Below are 23,697 nucleotides of genomic sequence, written 5' to 3'. Positions count from 1 at the left end.
CATTTTGTCTTGGCTCAATAAATGCCCAACGGCTACCAAACAACTAGTTCGTCCCCTTGGCTATAAATACAGCCCTTCAGCATTTATTTAAAACATTGATTGAGCATTTATTGTTAGTGAAGTTAGTTGAAGCATTCATTCTCATCTCCACTTGCTCAAAACTCTCTTGCTACTTATTCTTGTCTGCATATCACTTGCTGAAAGAGAGTAGTGTGAGGTTTATACTTGTATCATTAGCTCAAGTAGGAGCATTCTACATTGTATCTACTTGCTTTCAAATTATTGGGAGGTTCTTTGTGAGCCATTGAAAGGTGCTTCTTGGTGAACACCACAGTACAGCTCTTGGTGAGCAGTTTTAAAGGCTTCTCCGCCAATGAAGGAGGGTTGCTTAGTGGATTTGGGGAATCCTTGAGTTGGTCTCAAGGCGTGGATGTAGGTTTGGTGTCGAACCACGTTAATATCGCCGTGTTAAACTTTTCTTATCCTTCCTCTTTCATATTGCTTGCTTGTTATTATTTGCCTTGAATATAAACTGTGATATAATACTCTAGCATCTTGCCAAGATAATTTTGTGATTGTAGAAAATTTTCATATCCGTGAAAAGTGCGCAGAACGTCTATTCACCACCCCCCCCCCCCCTCTAGACACGCACCCGGGCCGACAAGAATAACTTCCAACCACGACTCCTACACAAATAAAATTTGTCCAAGGGTAATGAGCAAGGTCTTAAATTTCGATTTCAACTCAAACTTTGAAGCTCCATAAGTACAGAAATTTTGATTTCAAATTCAATTTTGATTTTGATTTGAAAAAATAACGGAAATTAGTAGTAAAGCATGGAATTGTTTGTGAAACTTTAGAAATGGTTAACAAACTTAATAATGTAAGTTTTAGGACTAATATATTACAAGAAAAGTACATCTATGTTGTGTATGAGGTGGAAAAGTTGTAATATGGTATGTGGATCAAACATATTTGAAAGATAATATGCATTAAACATATTTAGTTAATATAAATGAAATTCATAAATCATTCAAATATGATTTATTATACAAATAATGGTAATTTAGACATGAATGGTTAACTAAAAAGTTGTTGTAAGTTTATTTTTTCATATAATTTCAAAAGCACTTGTAATGATCTTTTGTTTTGATAAAAAAAAATAAATAAATAAGACAGAAACTTCACTTCACTCCTAAATCTCTAATTTGAATTCCAAGGAAATTTTAGTGCAAAGTTAAAGTTTCGACAAGTTTCACTAAAATTTCGAGATTTCAATAAATTTCAGATGGTTCATAGAGATTTCGATGGAAATTATGCACAATGGAAATTGACTGCCATTTCGATTTCAAGGGTGATGGAAACTGGAAATTTTGATGGAAATTTCAACAATTTCGTGGAAATTTAAGAGACAATGGTGATGAGATAAATAAACCCAGTACCCCCTGACTGAAACTAATTGGACATTCAGCACATTTCCAGTAATATAAGACCTGCTGCTGCAATGGCCTCATCTAAGGAGTCAGCTGGGCCAAAAATTAGAAAGATGGGATGCTTTATAACCGTTTGGTCTGTGTAGATCCTAAACAGACAACATACCAGACTTTTAAAGTGCATTCTCAAAATTATCTGGTCACACTATCCTATCTTGTTGGCCACAAAAGATGGTGACCAGTTCATTATAGGATCCCAATTCACAGCATGCTTGCACATATCACTAATTTGATTAACCGCCCACCACTGCAATGAAGTGAACAGAACTCTGGTTTCCTACAAATGACAGTCATGTCTGAGTTATACATGGCATCAGGAAGGCAATATCCAATTTCAGCTCCATCCCTGAAACATGAAACATATCCTTCCTTTGCTCAGAAAAAAAAAGCTCCCTCAAGGTCTAACTTTGAGGGGCTATAAATCAACTTGGATCATGCATGGACTCCCAAAGAGCATGCAGCAATGCAAAAACATGAGGGCATAAAGCTTATAAGTTAATTAAAACAATAAAAAAAACCTTCATTGTCTGCAATGTAGATATCTGACCATGTACCCACAACATTGTAGTAGTAATATCACCAATAGGTGTCCAGGCACCACCAGCATTTGCTGCTATCACAACAACAGCTCCCAATAACCTGTCATTCAAATCATAAAGTGAGAAAGAAATATTGTTGAACATATAAATAACTGACATTTGAAAAGCAGTGAGACATTAGCAAAGACTTAAATGTTCCAGTAAATATAGGAGTGTGGGGCTACATTCAACTACCAATTTTATGGAAACTTGAACCCCTCAAAGTCACCAAAGTTGACTTACAAAAACCATAACAAATGAGCATGTTTCAGGAGAATTGAAAAAATATATATATGATCTATTGATTCATAACCTGCACTTTAACTAATTTTAGTTATCATCAACCAAGTGCAAACCACTTCTTGTGCTTCTTAAAGAAGAATTCCATGACTACTTTGTGTGCATATTACTTCTTTCTACTTTGTAAAAATGTGGCATTACTAATTAAAGAAGTTCATACTCTAATATTCACAGGAAGGTACTTTGCTAAAATTTTGTTCTTTTTTTATATTTCTTAAAAGAATGAAGACACAAAGATGATTTACTTCCACAAATAAATGTTGTTTGGTAGCATAAGGGGCATCCATGTGGGACATGGACGCAGGATTTCTAAGCAGGCTTAACCTTCCTGAAGAAGTTCTCCAAACCCTAATAGGAGGACTCTTCTATAGCCTAAAAATACAAGGTAAAGTGAGGCTTAGAGGTACGCCCATTGTCCTACTTATTCTCTCACTCCCACCTCCCTTTTTGCAAGCTTGAGTGTAACAGAAAATTTCATGCATTAAAATTAAGACAAAAATTTCGTACAAATATGTGATTTTGTATTGATTAGAAAGAATGGGCACAATCTCTATGTATTTTTACAACAGATAAAGGAAAAGTATCCTCTTATTCGATCTCCTTGAATGTGGATACGCTGATTTGAGGACTCAAGGAGCATGTTCCCAAACAAGGTGATAGTAGATCTTTCGTATGATCGATCTGATGATCTGTAGAACAAATCACACAAGAACGATGAAAAGGAATTTGATGTTCTAGTTCCATTTGATGCGATTGAAGAGCAGAGGCTAGGCTGTGATTAGCCTTCTCTTCAGGTTTTTTTGTTGTTTGCCTTTCTTTGAATCCCCTTAGAAAATTCGTAAGGAGTTGCTTTATATAATATATATATACTGAGAGAGAGAGAGAGAGAGAGGCACTGCCACATAATTTAATTAGACCTCAGAACTTTCATATTTGAATGCTCTTAGAATCTTAAGAAATGATGGTAAAGGATTTGATGTCATCAGTCTTCTACTTCCTTCTTGCTCTTTTCTCTATCCTCTTCTTTGTTCACCCAAGAAAAGTTCAACTTGTTTCACCCAATCGACCGTGACCTCTGTACTCTCCTCATTCTCAATCTTGATAAATATCATGTTGAGACCATATAGCTAGGTGACAGCACTTTGGTTGTGGCCAGAGGATGCCTCCAATGATCATTCCATCATAAAGGAAATCCTCTCTTCTCGACACTTTCTGTAACGCCTTGATCCGCCACGTGGCCTAGGGTGCAAAACAAATCACACAAGAACGATCAAAAGGAATTTGATGTTCTAGTTCCATTTGATGCAATTGAAGAGCAGAGGCTAGGCTGTGATGTAGCCTTCTCTTCAGGTTTTTTTGTTGTTTGCCTTTCTCCGAATCCCCATAGAAAATCCGTAAGGACTATTTATAAGAGAAATTTTAGGGTTAAGTGAAATCCTAAAAACATTCTTGTCTTTTGACATGTGTCTATATGAGTAAGACTTGTGGGGTGAGATAGTTGTATTTTGTTAACCAAGCCCATCGCTCAACTGTCTTAATGAAGTACGACATTTTATTTATTGGGCTCATTAAAATAATTAGTCAAATAAATTTATTTTATTTTATTCGACTAATAAAATTAATTTTAGGCATTGGCATTTTTTTTTAATGTCACAAATGTCCCCACTCCAACACTAGGCCGTGTACAGGCTTTGCCATGTAGTAAATATGGGTCTTGGAGCTTCTTTTTTTTTTAATGGGCCCATATATATTTTCTATTTCTCTTTAAAGGCACTATAACAAGCATGAACAATCTGCCCTCGGTCGCATAAACCTGACCCATTTTGTGACGTTAGGGTTTTTTTTTTTTTTTTTTAATAGACAATTATAAATACTCCTTCATAAGTCGCCACACCTTTTTTCCCCATTTTTATTAGGGCATTGCCTCCTATGATTTCTAGGAAGCAATCTCTTTTTTTAATAGGGCCACACCTCTCATGATTTCTACAAAGTAAACACTGTGCGTTGTCTAACTGTTTAGTTTTCCTTCAAGTAGAACTTCGCCGCACTTCTACCCTCGTTAGCCAATGGAGAAATATCAAGAGAATGGAAAATTGACATGGTTCCTTCCTGCATCACTTGTTGTCGTGTCAACCAAGAACAATTCTAAGTCTTCAACTCTTCACAGGTAAGCCAAATCAATCATATATACACACATATATATAATATTTTAATGCAAGTTCTGCTCCATCAATACAAGGAAACAAGACCTTCTTTACTTTTAGCATGTGCATGTTACACGGATACATGCATTACTTCAAACATACATATGTACATACAAACATATAGATATACATGCGTGTGTGTGTGCGTATAAAAGTTTGATGTCATGGATTAATGGTGTTAAAATTAGATTTTTCTTTTTCTATGAATCTATTTTCCTTTTTATGAAGCTTCAATGGGCCTAACCCAAGCTTTCATCCACATATGCATAATTCATTGGTATTATCACCAAAAATTAATTTTTGACATCCATGTTGTCTTTATCATTCTTTTTGGAGAGTTCTCTTTTTGTCCAATTGTCCACTGCGAAAGTGTCAAGCCTATTGAGGTATGTCATGTATTTATTAATTGTTCGCATTCTTTTTCTTAATTTGTTATGTGGTGATGAGTAATTGTCTATGTTATTGCCAATGTTACTCTTATATTGACAACATAGTTGAATGGCATCAACATTGAAATTTGATTAACATAAATGCTTTGTTTGGCTTCTAGAAATTCACCTAGACCTGGTCTCTTGCAATATGGGTTGACCACCCCAGGTCGCATTTAGGGGCTGACCACCCCGATATTTGCACCACAACAAGGTCTTTTGCAGCATGGGCTAACCACCCTAAGTCTTGTTCAAGGTGTAATCACTCTTGGACTTGCATCTTAACTAGGTCCCTTGCAATATGGATTGATTATCCTAAGTATTATTCAAGGGTTGACCACTACCAAGTTCGTGCCTTGGCAAAGTGGATGACGAGCTTAGACACTTCTTGATCTTGTTCTTTTGGCAAGGTGCTTCATCATTGTAAAATATTGGCAATATCATGTGCACTGCTTATGACAAACTAGGTCATCCCAATATTCCTTTGTGATCTATTTCAGGCATTTTTTTTTTTTTAATTTCTTGCAATGCTCATCTATGAATTGCCCCTTTATTTCTAGGTTCCTCTTTCTTTTCTTTTCCCTTTTTTTTTGTGAGCAAGTGTAGACATACAGAATTAATAGATAGCAGCTTCTAAAGTAGATTGTTGGTCATTGCTGAGGAGCATGTGAAGCGTTGTCTCCTTCTGAGGAATATCTTTATTTTACAAAGCGTGCAATTCAAGGTAAAGGACGGTTGCAAAAAAAATTTTGACATGCAATAGCGTACATGAAGCTGACAAAAAGGCAACATGATGTCCTTACCATACACCCATCATCGATAGTTGTTCTAAAGATTGAGATCTAGATATTGTATCGCTCTACCACTTAAATAAATGGATGATAGAAGAGAGTGATGAAATGATTTCTTTCAGGCCTAAAAACACCAACAGAGCACCAATAAGACTCTCATCAAGTTGCAAAGGGTCCACCATGAAGAAAAGGCAATTGTGCGTTTACCAGCCACTTTGAGTTAACACATCATTTCATGCGAAGATACACTAGAATCGGCTTAAGTCTACTAGAGGTTTTGCGCCCTACGATGGCAGCTATTGCGATTGGATAAAGCTTATTTTGGGAAGAAACAAAGAGACTATCAACTACTAGAGTTAATGATACCGTAGTAGCTTTACTATTTGTATATGATTGGTGCCCTTATATGATTCAAGCTTCTGCAAATTATGGTCCTCAAGAACTGACTCCCCCCACACCTCTCACAATGAAATTTCTATCCCATTACCGTTGAATTTTATGAAGTGGCCCCTAGCTATGAAGAAATCACAAGACTCGACGAGCATTCCAAGCCTATCCTCCCTTTTAGCTCCAAATTTCTTCTTTATGCCAACCATCGTGTGAGATTAGCAAAGAATCATCACAAATCACCTCATCACACAAAATTACCATTACTGGGGTCACTTCATCATAAAAGTCACCGGTCTTTGATTGAATTTTAGTTTCATGGCAATTTTAGATATGACAATCCATTTTGTAGAAGTTCTATGAAGGATAGAAGATCTGCAAGAAATGCACATATTCCTTAGGAAGTTACAAAACATCGCAAGCAGACATTGAAAGAACTCAAGAAGATTATGTATTTGGCGACTTAGGGGTCAACAATAATGATGAGGATGAAATGCAATTGGATGCATTTTCTGCCAACTTGGCAATGTACTTTTGCTCTTCCTAGTGAACGAGGGGAATTCATTTGACCAGAAACATTTAGAGTGGGATGCCCAATAGCTCAAGGTATTCAATTATGTCCTACTATACCAGTCCTAGCAAGTATTTATAATGACTTGAAACAAATAGCTAGTTTCAAAGAGGGCCCTGACCGATGTTTTAGTAGTTATCTTGTGGCATTATATGTATGCATGGATACATTCATGTTTTGGGACATACAATGAGTCTAGCGATGCCCCAACAACTCCTTGGATGTGCTATTATGGATATTACCAACGATACAAACTATCTACAGCAATCAAGAGCCAAGAAATCATCCAATAGTTAAGCAGATTTTCCAAGCATGCTACCCATCCAATCAAGTCTTTAAGGGTGGTACTTGTTGATACAATCAGTGCTCAAGTCAGATTAGATGACTTTGAGTACATATCGAACCTCCGCTCTTGTGACTTAACATTAAGGAGGAAAAAAAATTATGTAATGGAGCCCTGTAGTCCTCATCACTTTGGCAGACAGCTCAAATATTGACATGATATTCAAGGAGAATTGACTAGGGATATACGAACCACCACACATTGGGAGTTGGTTAGGTTGTGGCGATGCAAGCATGTTTGGGGGCCCATCTTGTGAGGTAATTGTCCCTCATTGGATTTCTCTTGATGATCATCTTCATGTTACAAAACGATTTGCGTGATGGTAGATAGTGCTACTAAAGAATATTTCTATAAAAGTTTGTTTGTATTGATTCTACTGAAAGATAACATTGCACAGATTTTCGTGTCTCCACAACTTATGCACAAAAGCAAATAGGATCCAACCTTTGATGATAGAAAGTTCTAGTAATGAAGTCGAAGGTATAAATGATATCATCATGGATGTCCCTCTGCAATCGCATGATTTTCCAAGAAAGAGTTGGTTCTCCAAAGGTATCAAACACAAATAGAGTGTGTCCTAATGTTGAATTGGAGAGCCCTGTTCTAGATGCTATTGACCATAGCAGTGATTAAAACAATCCTTGGAGGCTTAAAAAGCAAGATAGAAATTTGTCCTGAAAGAAAGTCTAGTATGTGATTGATTGCAGGTTGGGAGAGAAGCCCCGCTAGTTCCTCTTGTCATTGATGCCAGCATAAACAAGCCTTGGTCAATTTGTCCAAGAGGTAATCACGAGTATTTCATTATTTGCATTTACTCATTTACCTTAATCCGTATTTATTCCTTTTTTTTAGGCCCCACCATTAGTTCTAGTGACAATGAGGATACTCTGCCTATTAGGACATTGTTGGAACAAGGAAAAGAGAAAAAGGCATATGAAGATATTTTGGTTGATATGTGGAACATGCCAAAGAATGAACCATTGGAGAGTGAAAAATCTATCACAAATGCAGGTCAAGGAGCATTGTTAGCAGTCAGCTGCCAAAGGTTCTTAGATCAAAATCTGCTACAGTACCTTCTACAACCATCTCCTCACAACCACTAAATGTTTCGGACCCATGAATTGAGTACTATGCCCCAATGGAGATAGTAGTTGATCATGTGCCAACTATTATTACTGAAGTTGCAAATAATATTGAGGATAATTTTTAGAGATTATCTAAACGTGGTACGGTTAGATTGACTAAGGCAACACCCACTGTTTATACATCAACCTACTCCCTGGGAAAGTACTCTTCTAGAAGTTTTGCCAAGGTGATAAAGGGTATGGGGAGGAATTACTAAATGCCCTACAAATAGCTCCTTTTAAGTGTGTTGAAAGAATATTTCAGGATGCTCCCGCAATACATTCTGGCATTGATAAGCTAGGTAATGATCCTATTCCTTTGAAGAAAATTGTAAATGATTTTGCAAGTTCTATAAAGCTTTACTTCACTTGGAGAACCAATTGCAGGGTTGTACGTCCTATAAGGAGTTGAGAAATGAAAGGTTGGGGCAGCTTAATAGTTGAAGCATGCAGAGTCCATTTTGGCATCCACACAACAACAATATGATATTCGTACCAAAGCTCTTAAAGCGCTGGAAGGGCGAACATCACTTGAAGTACGACTATGTTCGATCAGGGAGGAGACACTAAAAACACAAGCAGAAATTGATTCCATGACTGCTTCGATTGAGAGTGCCACACATGATGTGGCTACTTTGCATGCAACTGTAGCAAAGTTAGATCTTGTCCCTCCTGTGGCTAATGAAGACTTGGGAGAGGCCAATGAAGTTAAAAAGTAATGGAGAGATAGCAATGCTTATTCAAGCCCTCAAACTAGATGATTAAAAGAGATTTTTTTTTTTTTTTAAGTTATGGAGAGATACCAAGGCTTATTCAAGCCGTCAAACTGGGCGATTAAAGAGATTTTTTTCTTACACCTTTTTTTTTCACATTGAATGTTTCTTTCTCTGTTTCTTATGGAGTTTTGATTTATTATGTGCTCTTATCAATTTTTTAAATCATAATGATGCACGTCTTTGGAATAAATGTTTCAATGTTTGTGGTAGTGATGACTAAACTAAGGAATTTTTTTCTAAACTGCCTATATACCTTCAAGGAAGGACCAAGTCATAACATGGTCCAAGGAAAAAAATCATTTTTTTCAATCAAGTCATATACAGTTTTTTATGTGGGCCAAGAGCATCCATTTCTTAACCACCTTGGATTTTATGGAGTGTTTTAGTAGTTTAACTACATGTAACACTGTTGGTGGATCATTTGTTTACTACCTTAGATTTGGTAGAGTATTTTAATAGTTTAACCATGTACAACTCTACTGATGTTCATTTTGTTTGTTGTCTTAATTTGGTAGTGTTATCGCAATTTAACAACATGCAATGTTTGTCTCTCCATAGCTTTTCAAACTTCATTGGCCTCTTCCAAGACTTCATTAGTAACAAAAGGTATAGCATCTAACTCTTCCATGGATGCATGCAATGAAGCTACATCACATGTGGCGCTCTCAATCGAAGTTGTGGAATCAAGCTCTACTTGTATTTTCAGTGCCTCCTCCCTATTTGAACATAGACATGATTGAAGTGATGGTTGCTCGGTTGCTCCTCCGCCACTGCTTTAAGAGCTTTGGTACGAATATCATATTGCTACTATTTGGATGCTACAATGGCCTTTGCATGCTTTAGTTGTTGCATTGCCTTAGCCTATTATTTCTATGACTCCTAATGGGATGTATGAGCCTGCTATCTTCCAAACAAGGAAAAGATTTTACAAAATCTACATGTCCACAATTTCCCTCGAAGGAGTAGGATCACTACCTAATCCATCAATGCCAAAATGCATCGCAGAAGCATCTTGAAATATTCTATCAACATGCTCAAAAAGGACTGTCTATAGGGCATTTAATAATTCCTCTCCTATTCCCTTTATCACCTTGTCAAAAATTGTAGAAGAGTACTTTCTCAAAAAGTAAGTTGAAACGGTGAGTGTTGCCTTAGTCAATCAAGCCCTACCATTTTCAAATAGCCTCTCAAAAAAATCCTCAACATTGTCTACTACTCCACAAATAACAACTCGCACACGGTCAACTACTATCTCCATGGGGGCATGGTACTCAACTCCTAGTCTGAAACATTAAGTGACTGCAAGGGGATGGTTGTAAAAGGCACTGTAGCAAATCTTGATCTAAAAACCTTTAGCAACTAACTGCCTAACAGTTCTTATTGACCCGCATATGTGATAGAATTTTCACTCATCAAGGGTTCTTCTCTTGGAATATTTTGCACATCAATCAAAATATCTTCGTTTGTCTTTTTTTTTTCTTCTTTTCTTGTTCCTACAATGTCTAAATAGATAGAGCATCCTCATTGTCGCCAGAACCAATGGTGTGGCCAAAAAAAAAGGGGGAATAAATATGATTTAAGGTAAATGAGTAAATGCAAATAATGAAATACTCATGACTACCTTTTGGACAATTAGCCAAAGTTTGGTTACGAGAGCTTTGATGACAACTCGAGGCCTTCTGTCCCAACCTACAAATTACAATCAGCCACATGCTTGGCTTTCTTTGGGCACAAATCTCCTTCATGCTTCTTCAGCCTCTGTGGATTGCATTGATCACTATCATGGTCACTAGCATCTAAAACAGGGTGCCCCAATTCAACATTAAGATGCACTCTCTTTGTGTTTGACACATTGATTAAGTGTCAAAAGTGCATAATTCGGTGTTTAAATGTATTTATTTATTATTGCAATTTGGATTAAAAGTCTAGTTATGCACATTATTTAGCAATGGAGTTTAATTGACAACATTAGAACCATTATTCCATTTGTCGCCCTTAAATTTACAAGCACTTATGTTTAATTATTGCAGGGTATTTAATTTTGGATGATAAAAAATTGGGCAACCAAAGAGCAGAACTAAAAGGGTCATGCAGAATGATGGGCTAAAAAAGAAAACAACAAAAATCAAATTGGGCCATTCAAAAAGAATTAATTGGGCCGTGCTTGAAGCATTCAGCCACAAGCAAATACAGCAGCTTTTTGAGCAATAAAAAGAGGAGCTGTGGGTTTTTAATGGGCCGGCGCACAAACATTGCATGGGCCATGCATGGATATTCGGCCATGCATTGAGCTGGTGGGCCGTGCATGAAGCACTAGGGCAGCCGCAGCACATAAGGAAGCAGCATGCCATTCTGCCAATCGTGAAGTCCAATAGAAAGGCAGCCGCGAGTAGGAAATAAATCCATGCGGCAGCACAAAAGGAAATTGGGGCAGCAACATTGAAGTTGCATGGGCCATGCAAAAAGGAGAATTAGGTTACAAATTGAAGATTGAGGGGGCCAAGGCTGCAGGGCTTCTTTTGTGGGGAAATAAACATTAGAACAGCAGCAATATAAAAGAAAAGGAGAGGCAGCCGTGAGGGGGGCGCAGGCCAACACCATTCGGCCACAAGGAGGCAGCAGCCACAGGGCAGGACAGCAGCATTGGTTCAGCCATTCAGCATCATTTGGCAGCAACTGGGTTCTTGGAAAAGCTGGAATTTTCTCCCACTCTTCCTCTCTCCCTCTCTTCCTTTATCCCTTTATTTTTATTGTCCTTTTATTTTTATTGTTGCAATGATTTATTTTTGATTTAATTTGTTCCGAAAATTTCGGATTGCAAACATGTTAGGCTAAATTTTATCTTGAGATTCAAGGAGTAACCCATGACCGTTTTCGATTGGATTTCCTCCTTTCCCTAGAACTTTAATGTTTAACTTGCTGGGTTGTATTCCATTTTATATTTAGAAAAATTAAAATTCTCTGTTCTGGGTTTTGATCAGTTGTAAATGTGAAGGCACAATTAATGCTTGAACTAGTAACAAGATTTTAATAGTTTTCTTCCACTGTTTAAATTTGTTATACAATATGTTGAGTATTTTGGATTATACTGAAATTGCGGGCTTGAATGTTATATTATATTATCCAGTCATGATCTCTCAGAATGAGAAAGTGATTGAGAGAAGAGGAAATTAGAGGAACATCCATTACCAAATCGGAAACGGGTGAAACTTGCGTCTCAAGTGTTTAATTAATTGTCTTTTACAATTGCAATTTAATTTCTACGTGTTCCCTTTGAATTGTTTAGTTATTGGTAATTTTAGATCCTTAGACTCATCGTTACCTTCAAATCCTACTAGCGTGTGAGCCTCATTTTTCATTTTTCAGATTATTATTTTAATCCCGTAGCGTATTATTTAGTTTAGAATTCCCTGTCACCATAAATAGGAATCTGATTTCTTGTGTTATAACTTAGACCTTAATGCTTCCATATTTCCCATTGTCCGCGTGAATTTGATCCTAGGACTTACCCGTGTATTACTTTGACTGTTTGACAGCTTCTGCGCTTGGAAGTCAATAACATTAGCTGATCACACATCTGAAGGAACCACCTCTTTCTTAGGAAAATCATGCAAGTGCAAAGGTACATCCATAATGATATCATTTATACCCTCAACTTAACTACTAGAACCTTCTATCATCAACGGTTGGATCTCTATTTGCTTTTGCACATATGTAGTGAAGACATGAAAATCGGTGCACATGCTAGGCCTCTGAACATGTTGCATGACCACAATCGAACCAATTTCCGAAGTTTATATATATCCTAGTAAATTTCCCTAAATATCTTGTCAATATCCAAACTATCTACCAAAGCGGTGAGGATTGTAGGTATCTACTACATAAAAATTTCCTCACCTCAATGTTGGGTAACAAGAGCGGAGGTTCACCATGTACTTGAAGTCATCTAATCTGACTAAGGCGCTGATTGTATCAACAAGTTCCATTCTTAAAAACTCGATTGGGCAGGTAGTTTTCCAAGAAAATGCGCTCAATTGTTAGAAGATTTCTTGGCTCCTAGCTGTTGTAAATAGTTTGCATCAATGACAGCCTCCATAACAACACATCAGAGTAGTGATTAATGCAACACCAAACTCATCATATGTCTTAAAACATGTTACTATCAAAGCATACAAATAATGCCAAGGGAGTATTGTTGAAAATTAGCACAAGCAGTCCTCAAAACTAGCTATTTGGTTCAAGCCACAATAAACATTGGCTAGGACCGGTATAGCAAGACAAAATTGAATAGCTCAAGCCATTAGGCATGTCCCTCTAAATGTTTCCAGCCAAATAAATGCCCCATGTCACTAGAAGGATCAAAAGTACATAGCCAAGTTGCCAAAATGTAGCCAAATGCACTTTATCCACATCATTGTTGTTGACCCCTAAGTCGCCAAATACTTCATCTTCTTTTATTGTCCAGTGTTTGGTCTAAGTCGCCAAATACTTCATCTTCTTTTATTGTCCGGTGTTTTGTAACTTCTAAAGAAATATGTGCACCCCTTGCAGATCGTCTATCCTTGATAGGGCCTCTACAAAATGGATTGTTGTATGCTAAATCGCTATGGAATTAAAATCTCAACCCAACATCAAAATGGTAACTCAGTGGTGACAAAATAATTTGCAATGAGTCTTTGCCGATCTCACAAGATGGTAAGCATAAGGAAAAATTCTACAACTAGAAGGGAGGACAAGCTCAGAATGCTCGTCAAGTCCAAAGATTTCTTCATACTTGGGTTCATTTCATCATAAAATTCACCAATAATGGGAAGTCCCCCTGTTCACCTTTAAATCCCATAAATAGATAGAAATATACGACGTGCAAAGAGAGTTGGTGCCTAGGCACCCTAATTTGCGAAAAGCATGAACCATGTGAGGGCGCTAATCATATTCAAATATTAAGCCACTACAACACCATAAACTACAGCAAATAGAATCTCTTAGTTTCTTCCCAAAATAAACTTTGCTCACTCACAATAGCATCACATAGAGCAAAATATTTAGAAGACTTATACTCATCCCAGCACATCTTGCATGAATCGACACATTGACCCAAAGTAACCAGCAAATGCGCAATTGCCTTTTCTTCATGGTGGCTCTTTTGCAACTTGGTGACCATTTTATTGATGCCCTTACTAGTATTCTTAGACACCAAAGAATCCACCTCATCTTTCTCATCTATTGTCCATTTATCTAAGTGGTAGAGACTTAGGTGATTAACCCATATTGTGAGAGACCAAGTCAAGGTGTATACGTGGAAGCCAACTAAAACATTCACATTATTCAAATTTCAATGCAAATGTCATTCAAGTGTGTAATAAGAGTAACATTGGCAGTATCATGGATAATTACTTATGACATAATTGATTAAAAAAGAAAAAAGTGCAAACAATGGATAAATACATAATAGACAATTGGACAAAAAGATAACTCCCCATAAGAATGATAAAGTCAACATGGGCATCAAAAACTAATTTTTGGAAAATATCGCCAATTAGTTAAGCATGCATGTGAATGAAAGCTTCACCCATGTCCATTGAAGTTTCATAAAAAGGAAAATAGGTTCACCAAAAAAAAAAAACCAAATTTAATACCATTAATCAATGACATCAAACTTATATACATACACATATATATATATATATATATATATATGTGTGTGTGTGTATATATATATATATATACATGTGTGTGTGCGTGTATATGTATGTATGTTTGTTTGAAGTAAATAGTAATGCATGTATCTATGTAACTTGCATTAAAATATTTTATATAAATATATATATGAATGATTGATTTGGCTTATCCATGAAGAGTTGAAATATATATATATATAGCTTGATATAAATTGTTGGCCCACAACCTAAAGGCTTAAGCTTTTAGGTAAAGGGGTAAACGAACATGGTACCAAACCTTGTTACCAGGAGGTCCTAGGTTCTAGTCTCGTTGCCCACATTTACCGTGTAGTGTTTAAAAAATTATTGTATTCCCTATAATAGGTGTTACTTAATGTGTGTTTATATCTCCACCCACGTGCTATTAGGCTGCATGTGCAGGGGAGTGTTAAATCTTGATAAATATTTTTGGCCCCCAACCAAATAGCTTAAGCTTTTAGGTAAAGTAGTAATCTACCATGTATATGAATGATTTATTTGGATTACCTATGAATAGTTGAAGACCAAAAACTATTCTTAGTTGACGCGGCAACAAGTGATAAAGGGAGGAGTCATGTCAATTTTGCAGAAGTGAGACAAAGTTCTGCTTAATGGAAAACTATACAATGACCAATGCTTACTTTGCAGAAATCAAGGAGGCACTGCCTTGATAGGTGGCTGTCATTAGGCTCGTTATATGTGAGCATTGAGGATATTGTGAACAAGAAACTGTGTATTAAGGATTGTTGACTAAATAATAATTGGAACTCTGATTTATTACTGGAATTGGTTGGTGCCGATAAAACAATGGAAATTTCGCATCAGGTGCCAGCTGGTAAAAGTGGGCAGGATATTTTCGTTTGGAAGCTTGCCCCTGATGGTAATTTTTCTACAAAAACGGTTTGGGAGGCAGTGAGGAGTAGAAGTGATAATTTTGTGTGGAATGGCTAGTTTTGGCATTCTTTATTGCCCAGAAGAATCTCAATGTGTTTATGGAGAGTCTGGTTTAGATGCTTGGCTGTAGATGATAGAATTCAAGCCAAAAGAATATCGATGGCTTCGGCTTGTGATTGTTGCGTACAGAGAAGTCAGGAAAATATTGATCATATTCTTTCTTTAGGAGAGGTGGCTTTAGAGGTTTGGCGTCGGGCTAGTGTGGTGTTCGAGATTCCTTTCCAACGATCCCTTCCCTGAAAAAACAGAATGGCAAATTGGTTCCACTATGCTCGAAAATCGTCTATTAAAGGTATTTTAATCGGGCTGATTCTGTGTTTGATTACGTGGTGCCTCTGGAATCAAAGATGTAAAGCAAGAATGGAAGGAATTTATCAAAGTACAGATCAGATGTAGAGAAGTGTTCGATTCTAGATTAGTTTTATAGCTAAGAGTACCAATTCTTTTCAAAAATTGAAGAAGTTCGACATTATGATTTTGAACGAGTTTCAAATTAAGCATCAGGGAGTCTGCGACAGGCTTGAAAAAATTATTTCGTGAGTTAAACCTCCAGCAGGGTGGATAAAAATTAATTGTGATGGGAGCTGTAGGGGCAATCCGGGTAGTTCAGGAGGTGGAGGAATTATTCGGGATTGCCATGGCATGGCAAAAGTGAGTTTCTCAAGATATTTTGGCAATGGTACGAATAATAGTTTAGAATTAAAAGCAATCGGGGAAGGAATTCGTTTGTGCAAACGATTGCATTATTTTAATGTGATTATTGAAAGTAACTCGCGAATTGTAGTTGATTGACTACGGAAAGGTAGATGTACTTTGTGGTATCTTTGGGATTTTTGGGAGGAGCTCGTGGTCGAGCTAGAAGGAGTGAATGTCATGGTGGCACATCAATATAGGAAAGGCAATAGTGCGGCTGATTTTCTTGCTAAAGAAGGAGAAATGGGAAACAATATAATCTACGAAGAACAACACATTCTACCACGTTATCTAAAAGGTATTCTTCGGATGGATAGGTGGGGTCTCACTTCCGTTCGTCGTTAGTTCAACTTTCGAGTTTTGTTTGGTAAATTTTGATTTTTTTTATGGTTGTTTTTGTGTTTCTATCTTATTTGTTAGCTTTGTTTAGTTTTTTTGTCCTGGTTTAGTTGGTTGTTGGTGTTGTTTCTAGGAGGGTTTATTTTATTTTTCTGTAATCTCCCTTTTACTTATCTTGTAACCACGGTATTCATCTGCCAAAAGTGAGGGTTTATTAATAAATAAATAGAGGTGCCGCCCTCTTTTAGTTTAAAAAAAAAAAAAAAGGAGGCACTACTTTGAAAAAAGAAGTTTGGCTACATATGAAGGGGTATTCATAGTTGTGCATCAAAAAAATAAAAATAAAAACCCTAACCTCACAAAATGGGTCAAGCTTATGCGACCTAGGGCAAGTTGTTCATACTTATTATAGTGCCTTTAAAGAGAAATAGAAAAATACATGAGTCCATTAAAAGAAAAAACTCCAAGACCTACATGGTAAGCCTGTACACAACCTAGTCTTGGAATGGGGGCATTTGTAGGCATTAAAAAAAATGTCAATGCCTAAAATTAATTTAATTAGTCAAAATAAAATAAATTTATTTGACTAATTATTTCAATAAGTCGAATAGATAAAATATTGGGCTTCATTAAGAAAGTTAGACTTTGGGCTTAAACTAGCTCACCCCATAAGTCTTATATATATGGATACATGTCAAGACAAGAAAACCTATAGGGTTTCACTTAACCCTAATTTCTCTTATAAATAGTTCTTATGGCCTTTCTTGAGAAAAACAGACAACAAAAAAATTTGAAGAGAAGGCTACATCACAACCTAGCCTCTGTTCTTCAACAATTGCATCAAATAAAGCTAGAACATCAAATTCCTTCTTATTGTTCTTGCACGATAAGTTCTATGCTCAAACAATCATCTCTCATGACCAAGCTCCTACCCACGAAGATTAGAAACAAATCCATCTTCCACAGATCATCAAATTGATAATTTGGAAGATTTACCACCACCACGTTCGGGAACACACTCCTTGAGCCCTTGAATCAGATGATCTTATCAAAAAGATCAACGATCAAACAAATCCACCTTACGCAAATCGTTAGGTTGATCATGCAAAAGATCCATTATTGTCTCATTTGAAAACACGCTCCTCAAGTCCTCAAATAGGTAGATCTTGTCAAAGAGATCAAAGATCAATCGAGTCCACCTTGTCAGATCGATCATACAAAAGATCCACTATTACCTTGTTTAGGAACATGCTACTTGAGCCATCAAATTGGTAGATCCACTTTCAAAGAGATCAAAGTAAAAATACACAAAAATTGTACCCATTCTTTTTAATGAATACAGAATCAAATATTTGTAAAAAAGTTTATTTTCATAATTTTAAGACTTCGTTTGTTATAAGAGCACTTTGGCAACCAACATACAACAAGAGGTCCAAATTTAAGCAACAATAATGCTCTTATATTAACAAGCATTAGGGTTCTCTATTCTTTCTAATAGTGATGGTGAAACTTAATTCGTAACATTTTTTATAAATCCAAACTTTGATAGATGTATCATTCTTTTTCCCTTATCTACTTCTCAACTATTCTTTTGTAACATAGTTCTAAACTTTTGTAAAATAGTTTTATTTTAGATTTTGGATAAATTTGAAGTTTGAAGCCCCTTACAACTTAAAATTACAGCTTCCGCCATTGATTCCGCTCCATCTCGTGTGTTTTGAATTGTGATCGAGGTTTGACCCAAAATTGAAGTACAAAAAATTATTCCAAAAATTTTGATCATTCCTAGACTATTGCTTTTGGATACAATTGAAACCAATCTCAACACCCGACCTGATTTTCTCAAGGTTCTAATGGATATGAAACACACCACATATTACAAAGACTAATATTTCTATTGAGCCAAGATAAGTACTAATACCACACAGCCTTTGAGAAGTTAATTGTTAGCACATACTTGCGGTATTCTGATGGAGGTACTAGTTTCTGTAGCAATGAAACCATGATTATGGTAGATGTCAGGTTGTCAAGTACTGAACTAAGGAAAAAAGTCACAAACCCAACCTGCAAATTTCAACAGCAACTGGTCAAACACAGCAAACTATTGCAGAAATGTATCAACAATAAAGCTGCTAGTAAATCTTCATATCTCAAATTGATTGTGAGGGGTGCTAGAAGTCCCATCTATTATGATTCTTATGAACAATTGATGCTGTCATGCACAAAATATTGAAATTATAGAGATTAATAATATCACCTTGTTTATTTCAACCAAAAGACAATTTTTCCGCATTTTTAGCCCTGAATTGTCGAACGAAATTGTCCATGATCACATAAATTGATGGAAAAGGATTCATGTAGCCAACCCCACCTAGTGGGACTTAAGACTTGGTTTTGTTGTTATTGTTGTTGTTGTTCTAGAAGAAAAATGTTCGTGTAGGAATCTCTAAAACCAACCATGCAAGCTAACCTTTTCAAACTATCCAAGGTCCCTTAGATTGATGTACATATGAAACAGGACTTCAGGCTAGATTCAACCAACAGAACTTTATGTTGATCTTTTCCACAAAAAATTTGTTTTCAGCATATATTTTGCTTACTTGTCTCAAGAAACTTTACTTGTTATCCATTTATTCTATCCCTATAGCATGTTCCCTAACATCTGTTGATGCTGCAGCATGCATGCTTCCATTCGAATATAACATAAATGAATAAATACTGAATCACAAGCAGAAAAAAGCAGAGTCTCAAGATCCACGATGCTACTGGGGATGGAACAATATTCAACAGAATTTAATAGTACAACACCAACAATCATGAAAACAAGATCTGCCTTAGATGAACTAAAGCAGAATGTGATATTGAATTTCATCAAAAAAAGGTCATGGTGGAAATCATCAATGATACACTAACAAAAAAATTGAGAATAAAAATGTTCCAACAAAAAGGACATGTGGAGGCTTGATCACAGAAGTAGAGAACTCACCACCCATAGGAGAGTGCGTGGTTTACGAGTTGTTATATTGTCAGTGACCAGCTTAAATCCTTGATGGGCATCAACTATCTCTACCATGGTCATTGCACCAAGCAAGAAAAATACAATTTCACCGACTTCAGCAGATGCACGTGTAAGCTCTGAAACAGCTATTTCGGTTGAAGGAGCCTATGCTAGAAGTCAAAGCCCAAATATTAATGTTCAAAAAAGCTGCATTTGAACATATAGAACAATGGAGAGGTATTTGAATCACAGTATTGCACAAGAGGGAAAAAGTAGCCACTAGCCAGTAATGTGCTTGAATATGCAAGGCATTTCTTAATGAGCTAGTAATTAATAATAGACAAGAACATACAAATTACACCAAAGCAGAAATCTTCAGCAATTTCAAGCAGAAATAGTGATTAGTGAACCATACCCCAATTCTTCGTACAACCCATAAGCTCACTGCCATTAACAATCCTACACCACTTTTATTGAAGGCTAGAGATTCTTCAAAAATAATGCCTGCATATCCAATTCCAAATAACAGTGCCATGGCAGCATCCTGTATTATGAGATTTAATCAAATATATTGAAGGCTTTTTTACTTAGCATAAACATTCGCTAATGTGTGTGCAATTTTTCTGCTTTAATCCGTGCAAATCATCAGAGCAATACTGTGTAAAAAAATAAAAAAGCAACAAGAAAAAAAATGAACCTGATTGGCAGCAACCCAAGATTGATTAATTGCCACTGCCCCAGTCATCGATGCTGCTAAAATTGCAAGAGCTTTCAGCAAATCGGTCTTTGGCTTGTAACTGGCTTCAAAATCCAGTGAGCTTGTTTCATCAACAGAACATAGAGGATCACATGCTCCAGATGTAGGTGTCAACTCCTGATAATATGCCAAAGGGTCACTCACAAAAAAAATCATGTGTCACTGAAGTGAATATTTCTCATGTCATTAAGGCCTTTCAGAAGCACTTGGACAATTTTGTCAGATGACTGCAGTAGTTAATTGGCAATCCAGGAAAGCAGATGACCTTCTTAGATCTCAGCATAGACCAGCTCTTGTTCTGTTAAAAAAAAATGATTTCACAAGGCCATTAACCAGATATGGCCCACAGTTTCCTGGAAGGAATGATCTGGATACAGGCCAAACCTCCAGCTTTTTTTGCATGAAATGGCTGCTGCCATGAACCAGCACACTTGCACTTGGCAGACTGGGAATTTCGCCATTGCACTAGACAATGCCCCCTTTGATTAGGCCATGGAAATTATATTCCCCAAGAATAATAGTAATAACCATTATACTAAATCCATGTCCACTGACACTCAGAAACCTGGGATTCAATAGTGCATAGACTAAAGGAAATAAAATTGAATTCGGAAGTTCCAAAATCATTACAAATTCCAAGCATATATACTTCAAGCCTCTCCCAACTCACTTCATCAAGTGTTTGTTGTGCAGAATTAGAACCGACTTGGAATGATTCCAATTGCATCGAATTTTCAAAATTTTTCTTTCAGACTGGAATTTATTTCAGCATCTATGGGGTTCAAATTTCCAAACCAAATCAATCAGTTCGTAAAGTAATCAATCAGTGGAAACTGCAATTGGGTCCCAATAACGAGCAAACAAATGCACCCTCCAAGTTCCAACTCAAATTCATTGATAATTTGCCAAAAGCATGACACATGCAGCTATATTAAAGAAGCAAACCAATGGGTAACGAATGAGATTTAAGTCCTAGTTAAAAAGAAAAGAGCAAGAACCACCTGGAGCTGCCTCTCAGAGTTGGGCTGGACTTGCTGCCGGGTTGAAGAAGCAGAGTCTCTGGACCTCTCTTCTGCGCGAACCAGCACGCCATTGCCACGCCATGACGAGCCTCGGATTCTCCACAGAGTCGAGCCCAAGCTAGGCCGGAGATGAAGAGCGGGAGATGATGAAAGGGGTACTCGCTTCTTTAAGGGCTGATACGGATTCCAGTGGGTCCCAACAGAGAACGAAGCCATTGGAGCTAGGGTTTTGAAGAAGATGAACAGGGAGGAGTTAAAGCTAACTATGTGGGAAGTCAGTGGACTACAGCTACAGCTACAGCTACAGCTACAGCTGGGTTGCGGCAACTTCGATGAAGCAAAGAGGAAGATCGATTGGGATTGGGTATTTTGGTCGTTGCTGGATTAGCCATATCTAATTTCCCTGTACTTCCTGTTCTTCCCTGCCATTGTTGTATTGGCTGAGCTACTTTGCTTGGCTCGATGTCTCTGAAACTCTGTATCTGGTAGGCATTTGGTCGTTAGCGTTGCCCGAGGACACTGTAGCTTTTGTTTTGGCAAATCGCAAAAAGCACCCTAGTTTTTTGACATTTACATAGGCTAGCTTGTTTTCTACCTGGAAATGCTATAATAAGAGCATTCTTGAATTGGAACAGCACAAAGGCCCTGAACTTTTTTATTTTGGATTTGGTTGATATTTAAAATATTCCTTTTTCTTTAAAAAAAAAAAAAATCGACTAATGCTTCACAAAATAAATAAAATTTTTATTATAGTAAATGGAAATTTTTTGTTGAATCATTTTATTTTTTCGCTCTTGGTCAACTGAAAGCAATTTGAACTATACAACGAGAGGTAACTCATCTCCCATCCCACCTCTTTCAAGATTTCAGTTTGAAACATCTAATAAGGATGTCAAAAGTTTTGACAAGTGAGATAAAAATTTTGTATGTTGAAAATTATTTGATCTTGTGAAAGATGAGAAAAGGGTATGATACTAATATTCTCTATTATCCTCTATTATGTCTGTGTGGGCCTCTAATAAAACAATACACTCAAACACGCATACATGCATGCCATGTGATCTTAATTATCTTAGCATGCTCTAGAGTGTTTAATTAAGAGAAGTATAGAATACACTACATAAAAATAGACTCACACAATGTCACGATTTAAAAATTCATTGTGCTTATCTTCTAGGCCTTGAGGAATGTCCCAGTAAAAGAAAGTGACATTGGACCATACCAACATGTACATGCACACATGAATATACACATTAAATTGCATAAAAAGGAATTGTGTGTGTGTGTTTGTGTGTGTGTTAGAGAGAGAGAGAGATAATCTTGACGAATAACCTTATTGATGAGATCATTGTAAAATTGATGCCTAGAGGCTTTATTTCATCATTTTCTAGGCTTCCACCTACTAAATACATAAATTAAGATAGTAATTAGCCAAACTAGAGAGAGAGAGAGAGAGATGAAATAGTGGCAGGTTTAATGTTGCATTTAAAGGATGCATGTTTACTGTGACGACCCATAAATTTTTCACTTTATAAATATACTCTCATACCATAATAAAACTCACTCGTCCCCCAAGTGAGATATCCGGTACCCTATTCATAATCTAGACTATAAATCAAACAACGGAAACATAATATACATAATCCCCAAATACAATACCAAAGTTCTAAAAGCACCATAAGTACATACATATTCCCCCAAAGATCCATAATACAACCCTAGATACACAAAGCATAACCCTATCCCACAAATACTTACCCTGAACTACAATATCTAAGCATCATCTCTCTCGAAACTCGCTAAGCTCAGCTTCGTGTATTTCCTAAAATATTAAAGTTATTGAAGTGAGACACTTCTCAGTAAAACAAAATAGATTATTATTAGTATGTGACAACATGAGTTTTAGTGTAATACACATATCTATCAATTTATCAACTTTAACTAAGAAATCATGTAAATTTATACTCACACCTATATATTTAGAAAATACATATTTTTCTCAAAGCATGCTCTGTCGTAATAAATTTCTCTATGTACGTAAATTATCATATAAATATATAGGTAAGAGAATTTCCTTTAATGGATAACCATTTAACATCATGTAATAACCCCACATGATTGGATTGTGTGGCCCGAATGCAAGACTTAGCATTGGCTAGCCTACCAAGTTAAGTCAAACTACACGCGCATGTAACTATGATTGGCCTACCTAGCCTAGTCCGAACTGCTAGGGGGGTTCTCTA

General features: G+C 36.6%; 1 protein-coding gene across 4 annotated transcripts in view; it reads right to left on the bottom strand.

Moving 5' to 3' along the window:
- Positions 1-22,047, bottom strand: part of LOC131156144 (sodium/proton antiporter 1) — a 59,015-nt gene extending 36,968 nt beyond the window's left edge. For 2 of the 4 annotated variants that reach the window (XR_009136918.1, XR_009136919.1), the window contains exons 1-6: positions 21,434-22,000; positions 20,373-20,549; positions 20,091-20,219; positions 19,664-19,840; positions 18,635-18,741; positions 2,012-2,132 (exon numbers count right to left, since the gene is read on the bottom strand). Coding sequence is in view for 2 of the 4 variants with exons in the window: in XM_058109595.1 (XP_057965578.1) it covers positions 2,012-2,132; positions 18,635-18,741; positions 19,664-19,840; positions 20,091-20,219; positions 20,373-20,549; positions 21,434-21,670 (948 nt within the window). In the remaining 2 variants the exon portion in view is untranslated. Of the gene's footprint in view, positions 1-2,011; positions 2,133-18,634; positions 18,742-19,663; positions 19,841-20,090; positions 20,220-20,372; positions 20,550-21,433 lie in introns of all 4 variants that reach the window. The other 2 variants (XM_058109595.1, XM_058109594.1) reach the window with 2 other exon arrangements.
- Positions 22,048-23,697: the final 1,650 nt, after the last annotated feature.

The sequence above is a fragment of the Malania oleifera genome, chromosome 5 (genome assembly GCF_029873635.1).
Source record: "Malania oleifera isolate guangnan ecotype guangnan chromosome 5, ASM2987363v1, whole genome shotgun sequence".
Lineage (NCBI taxonomy): Eukaryota > Viridiplantae > Streptophyta > Magnoliopsida > Santalales > Ximeniaceae > Malania > Malania oleifera.
Note: the sequence above shows the minus strand (reverse complement) of the source record. Positions and strands in the feature narration are given on the sequence as shown.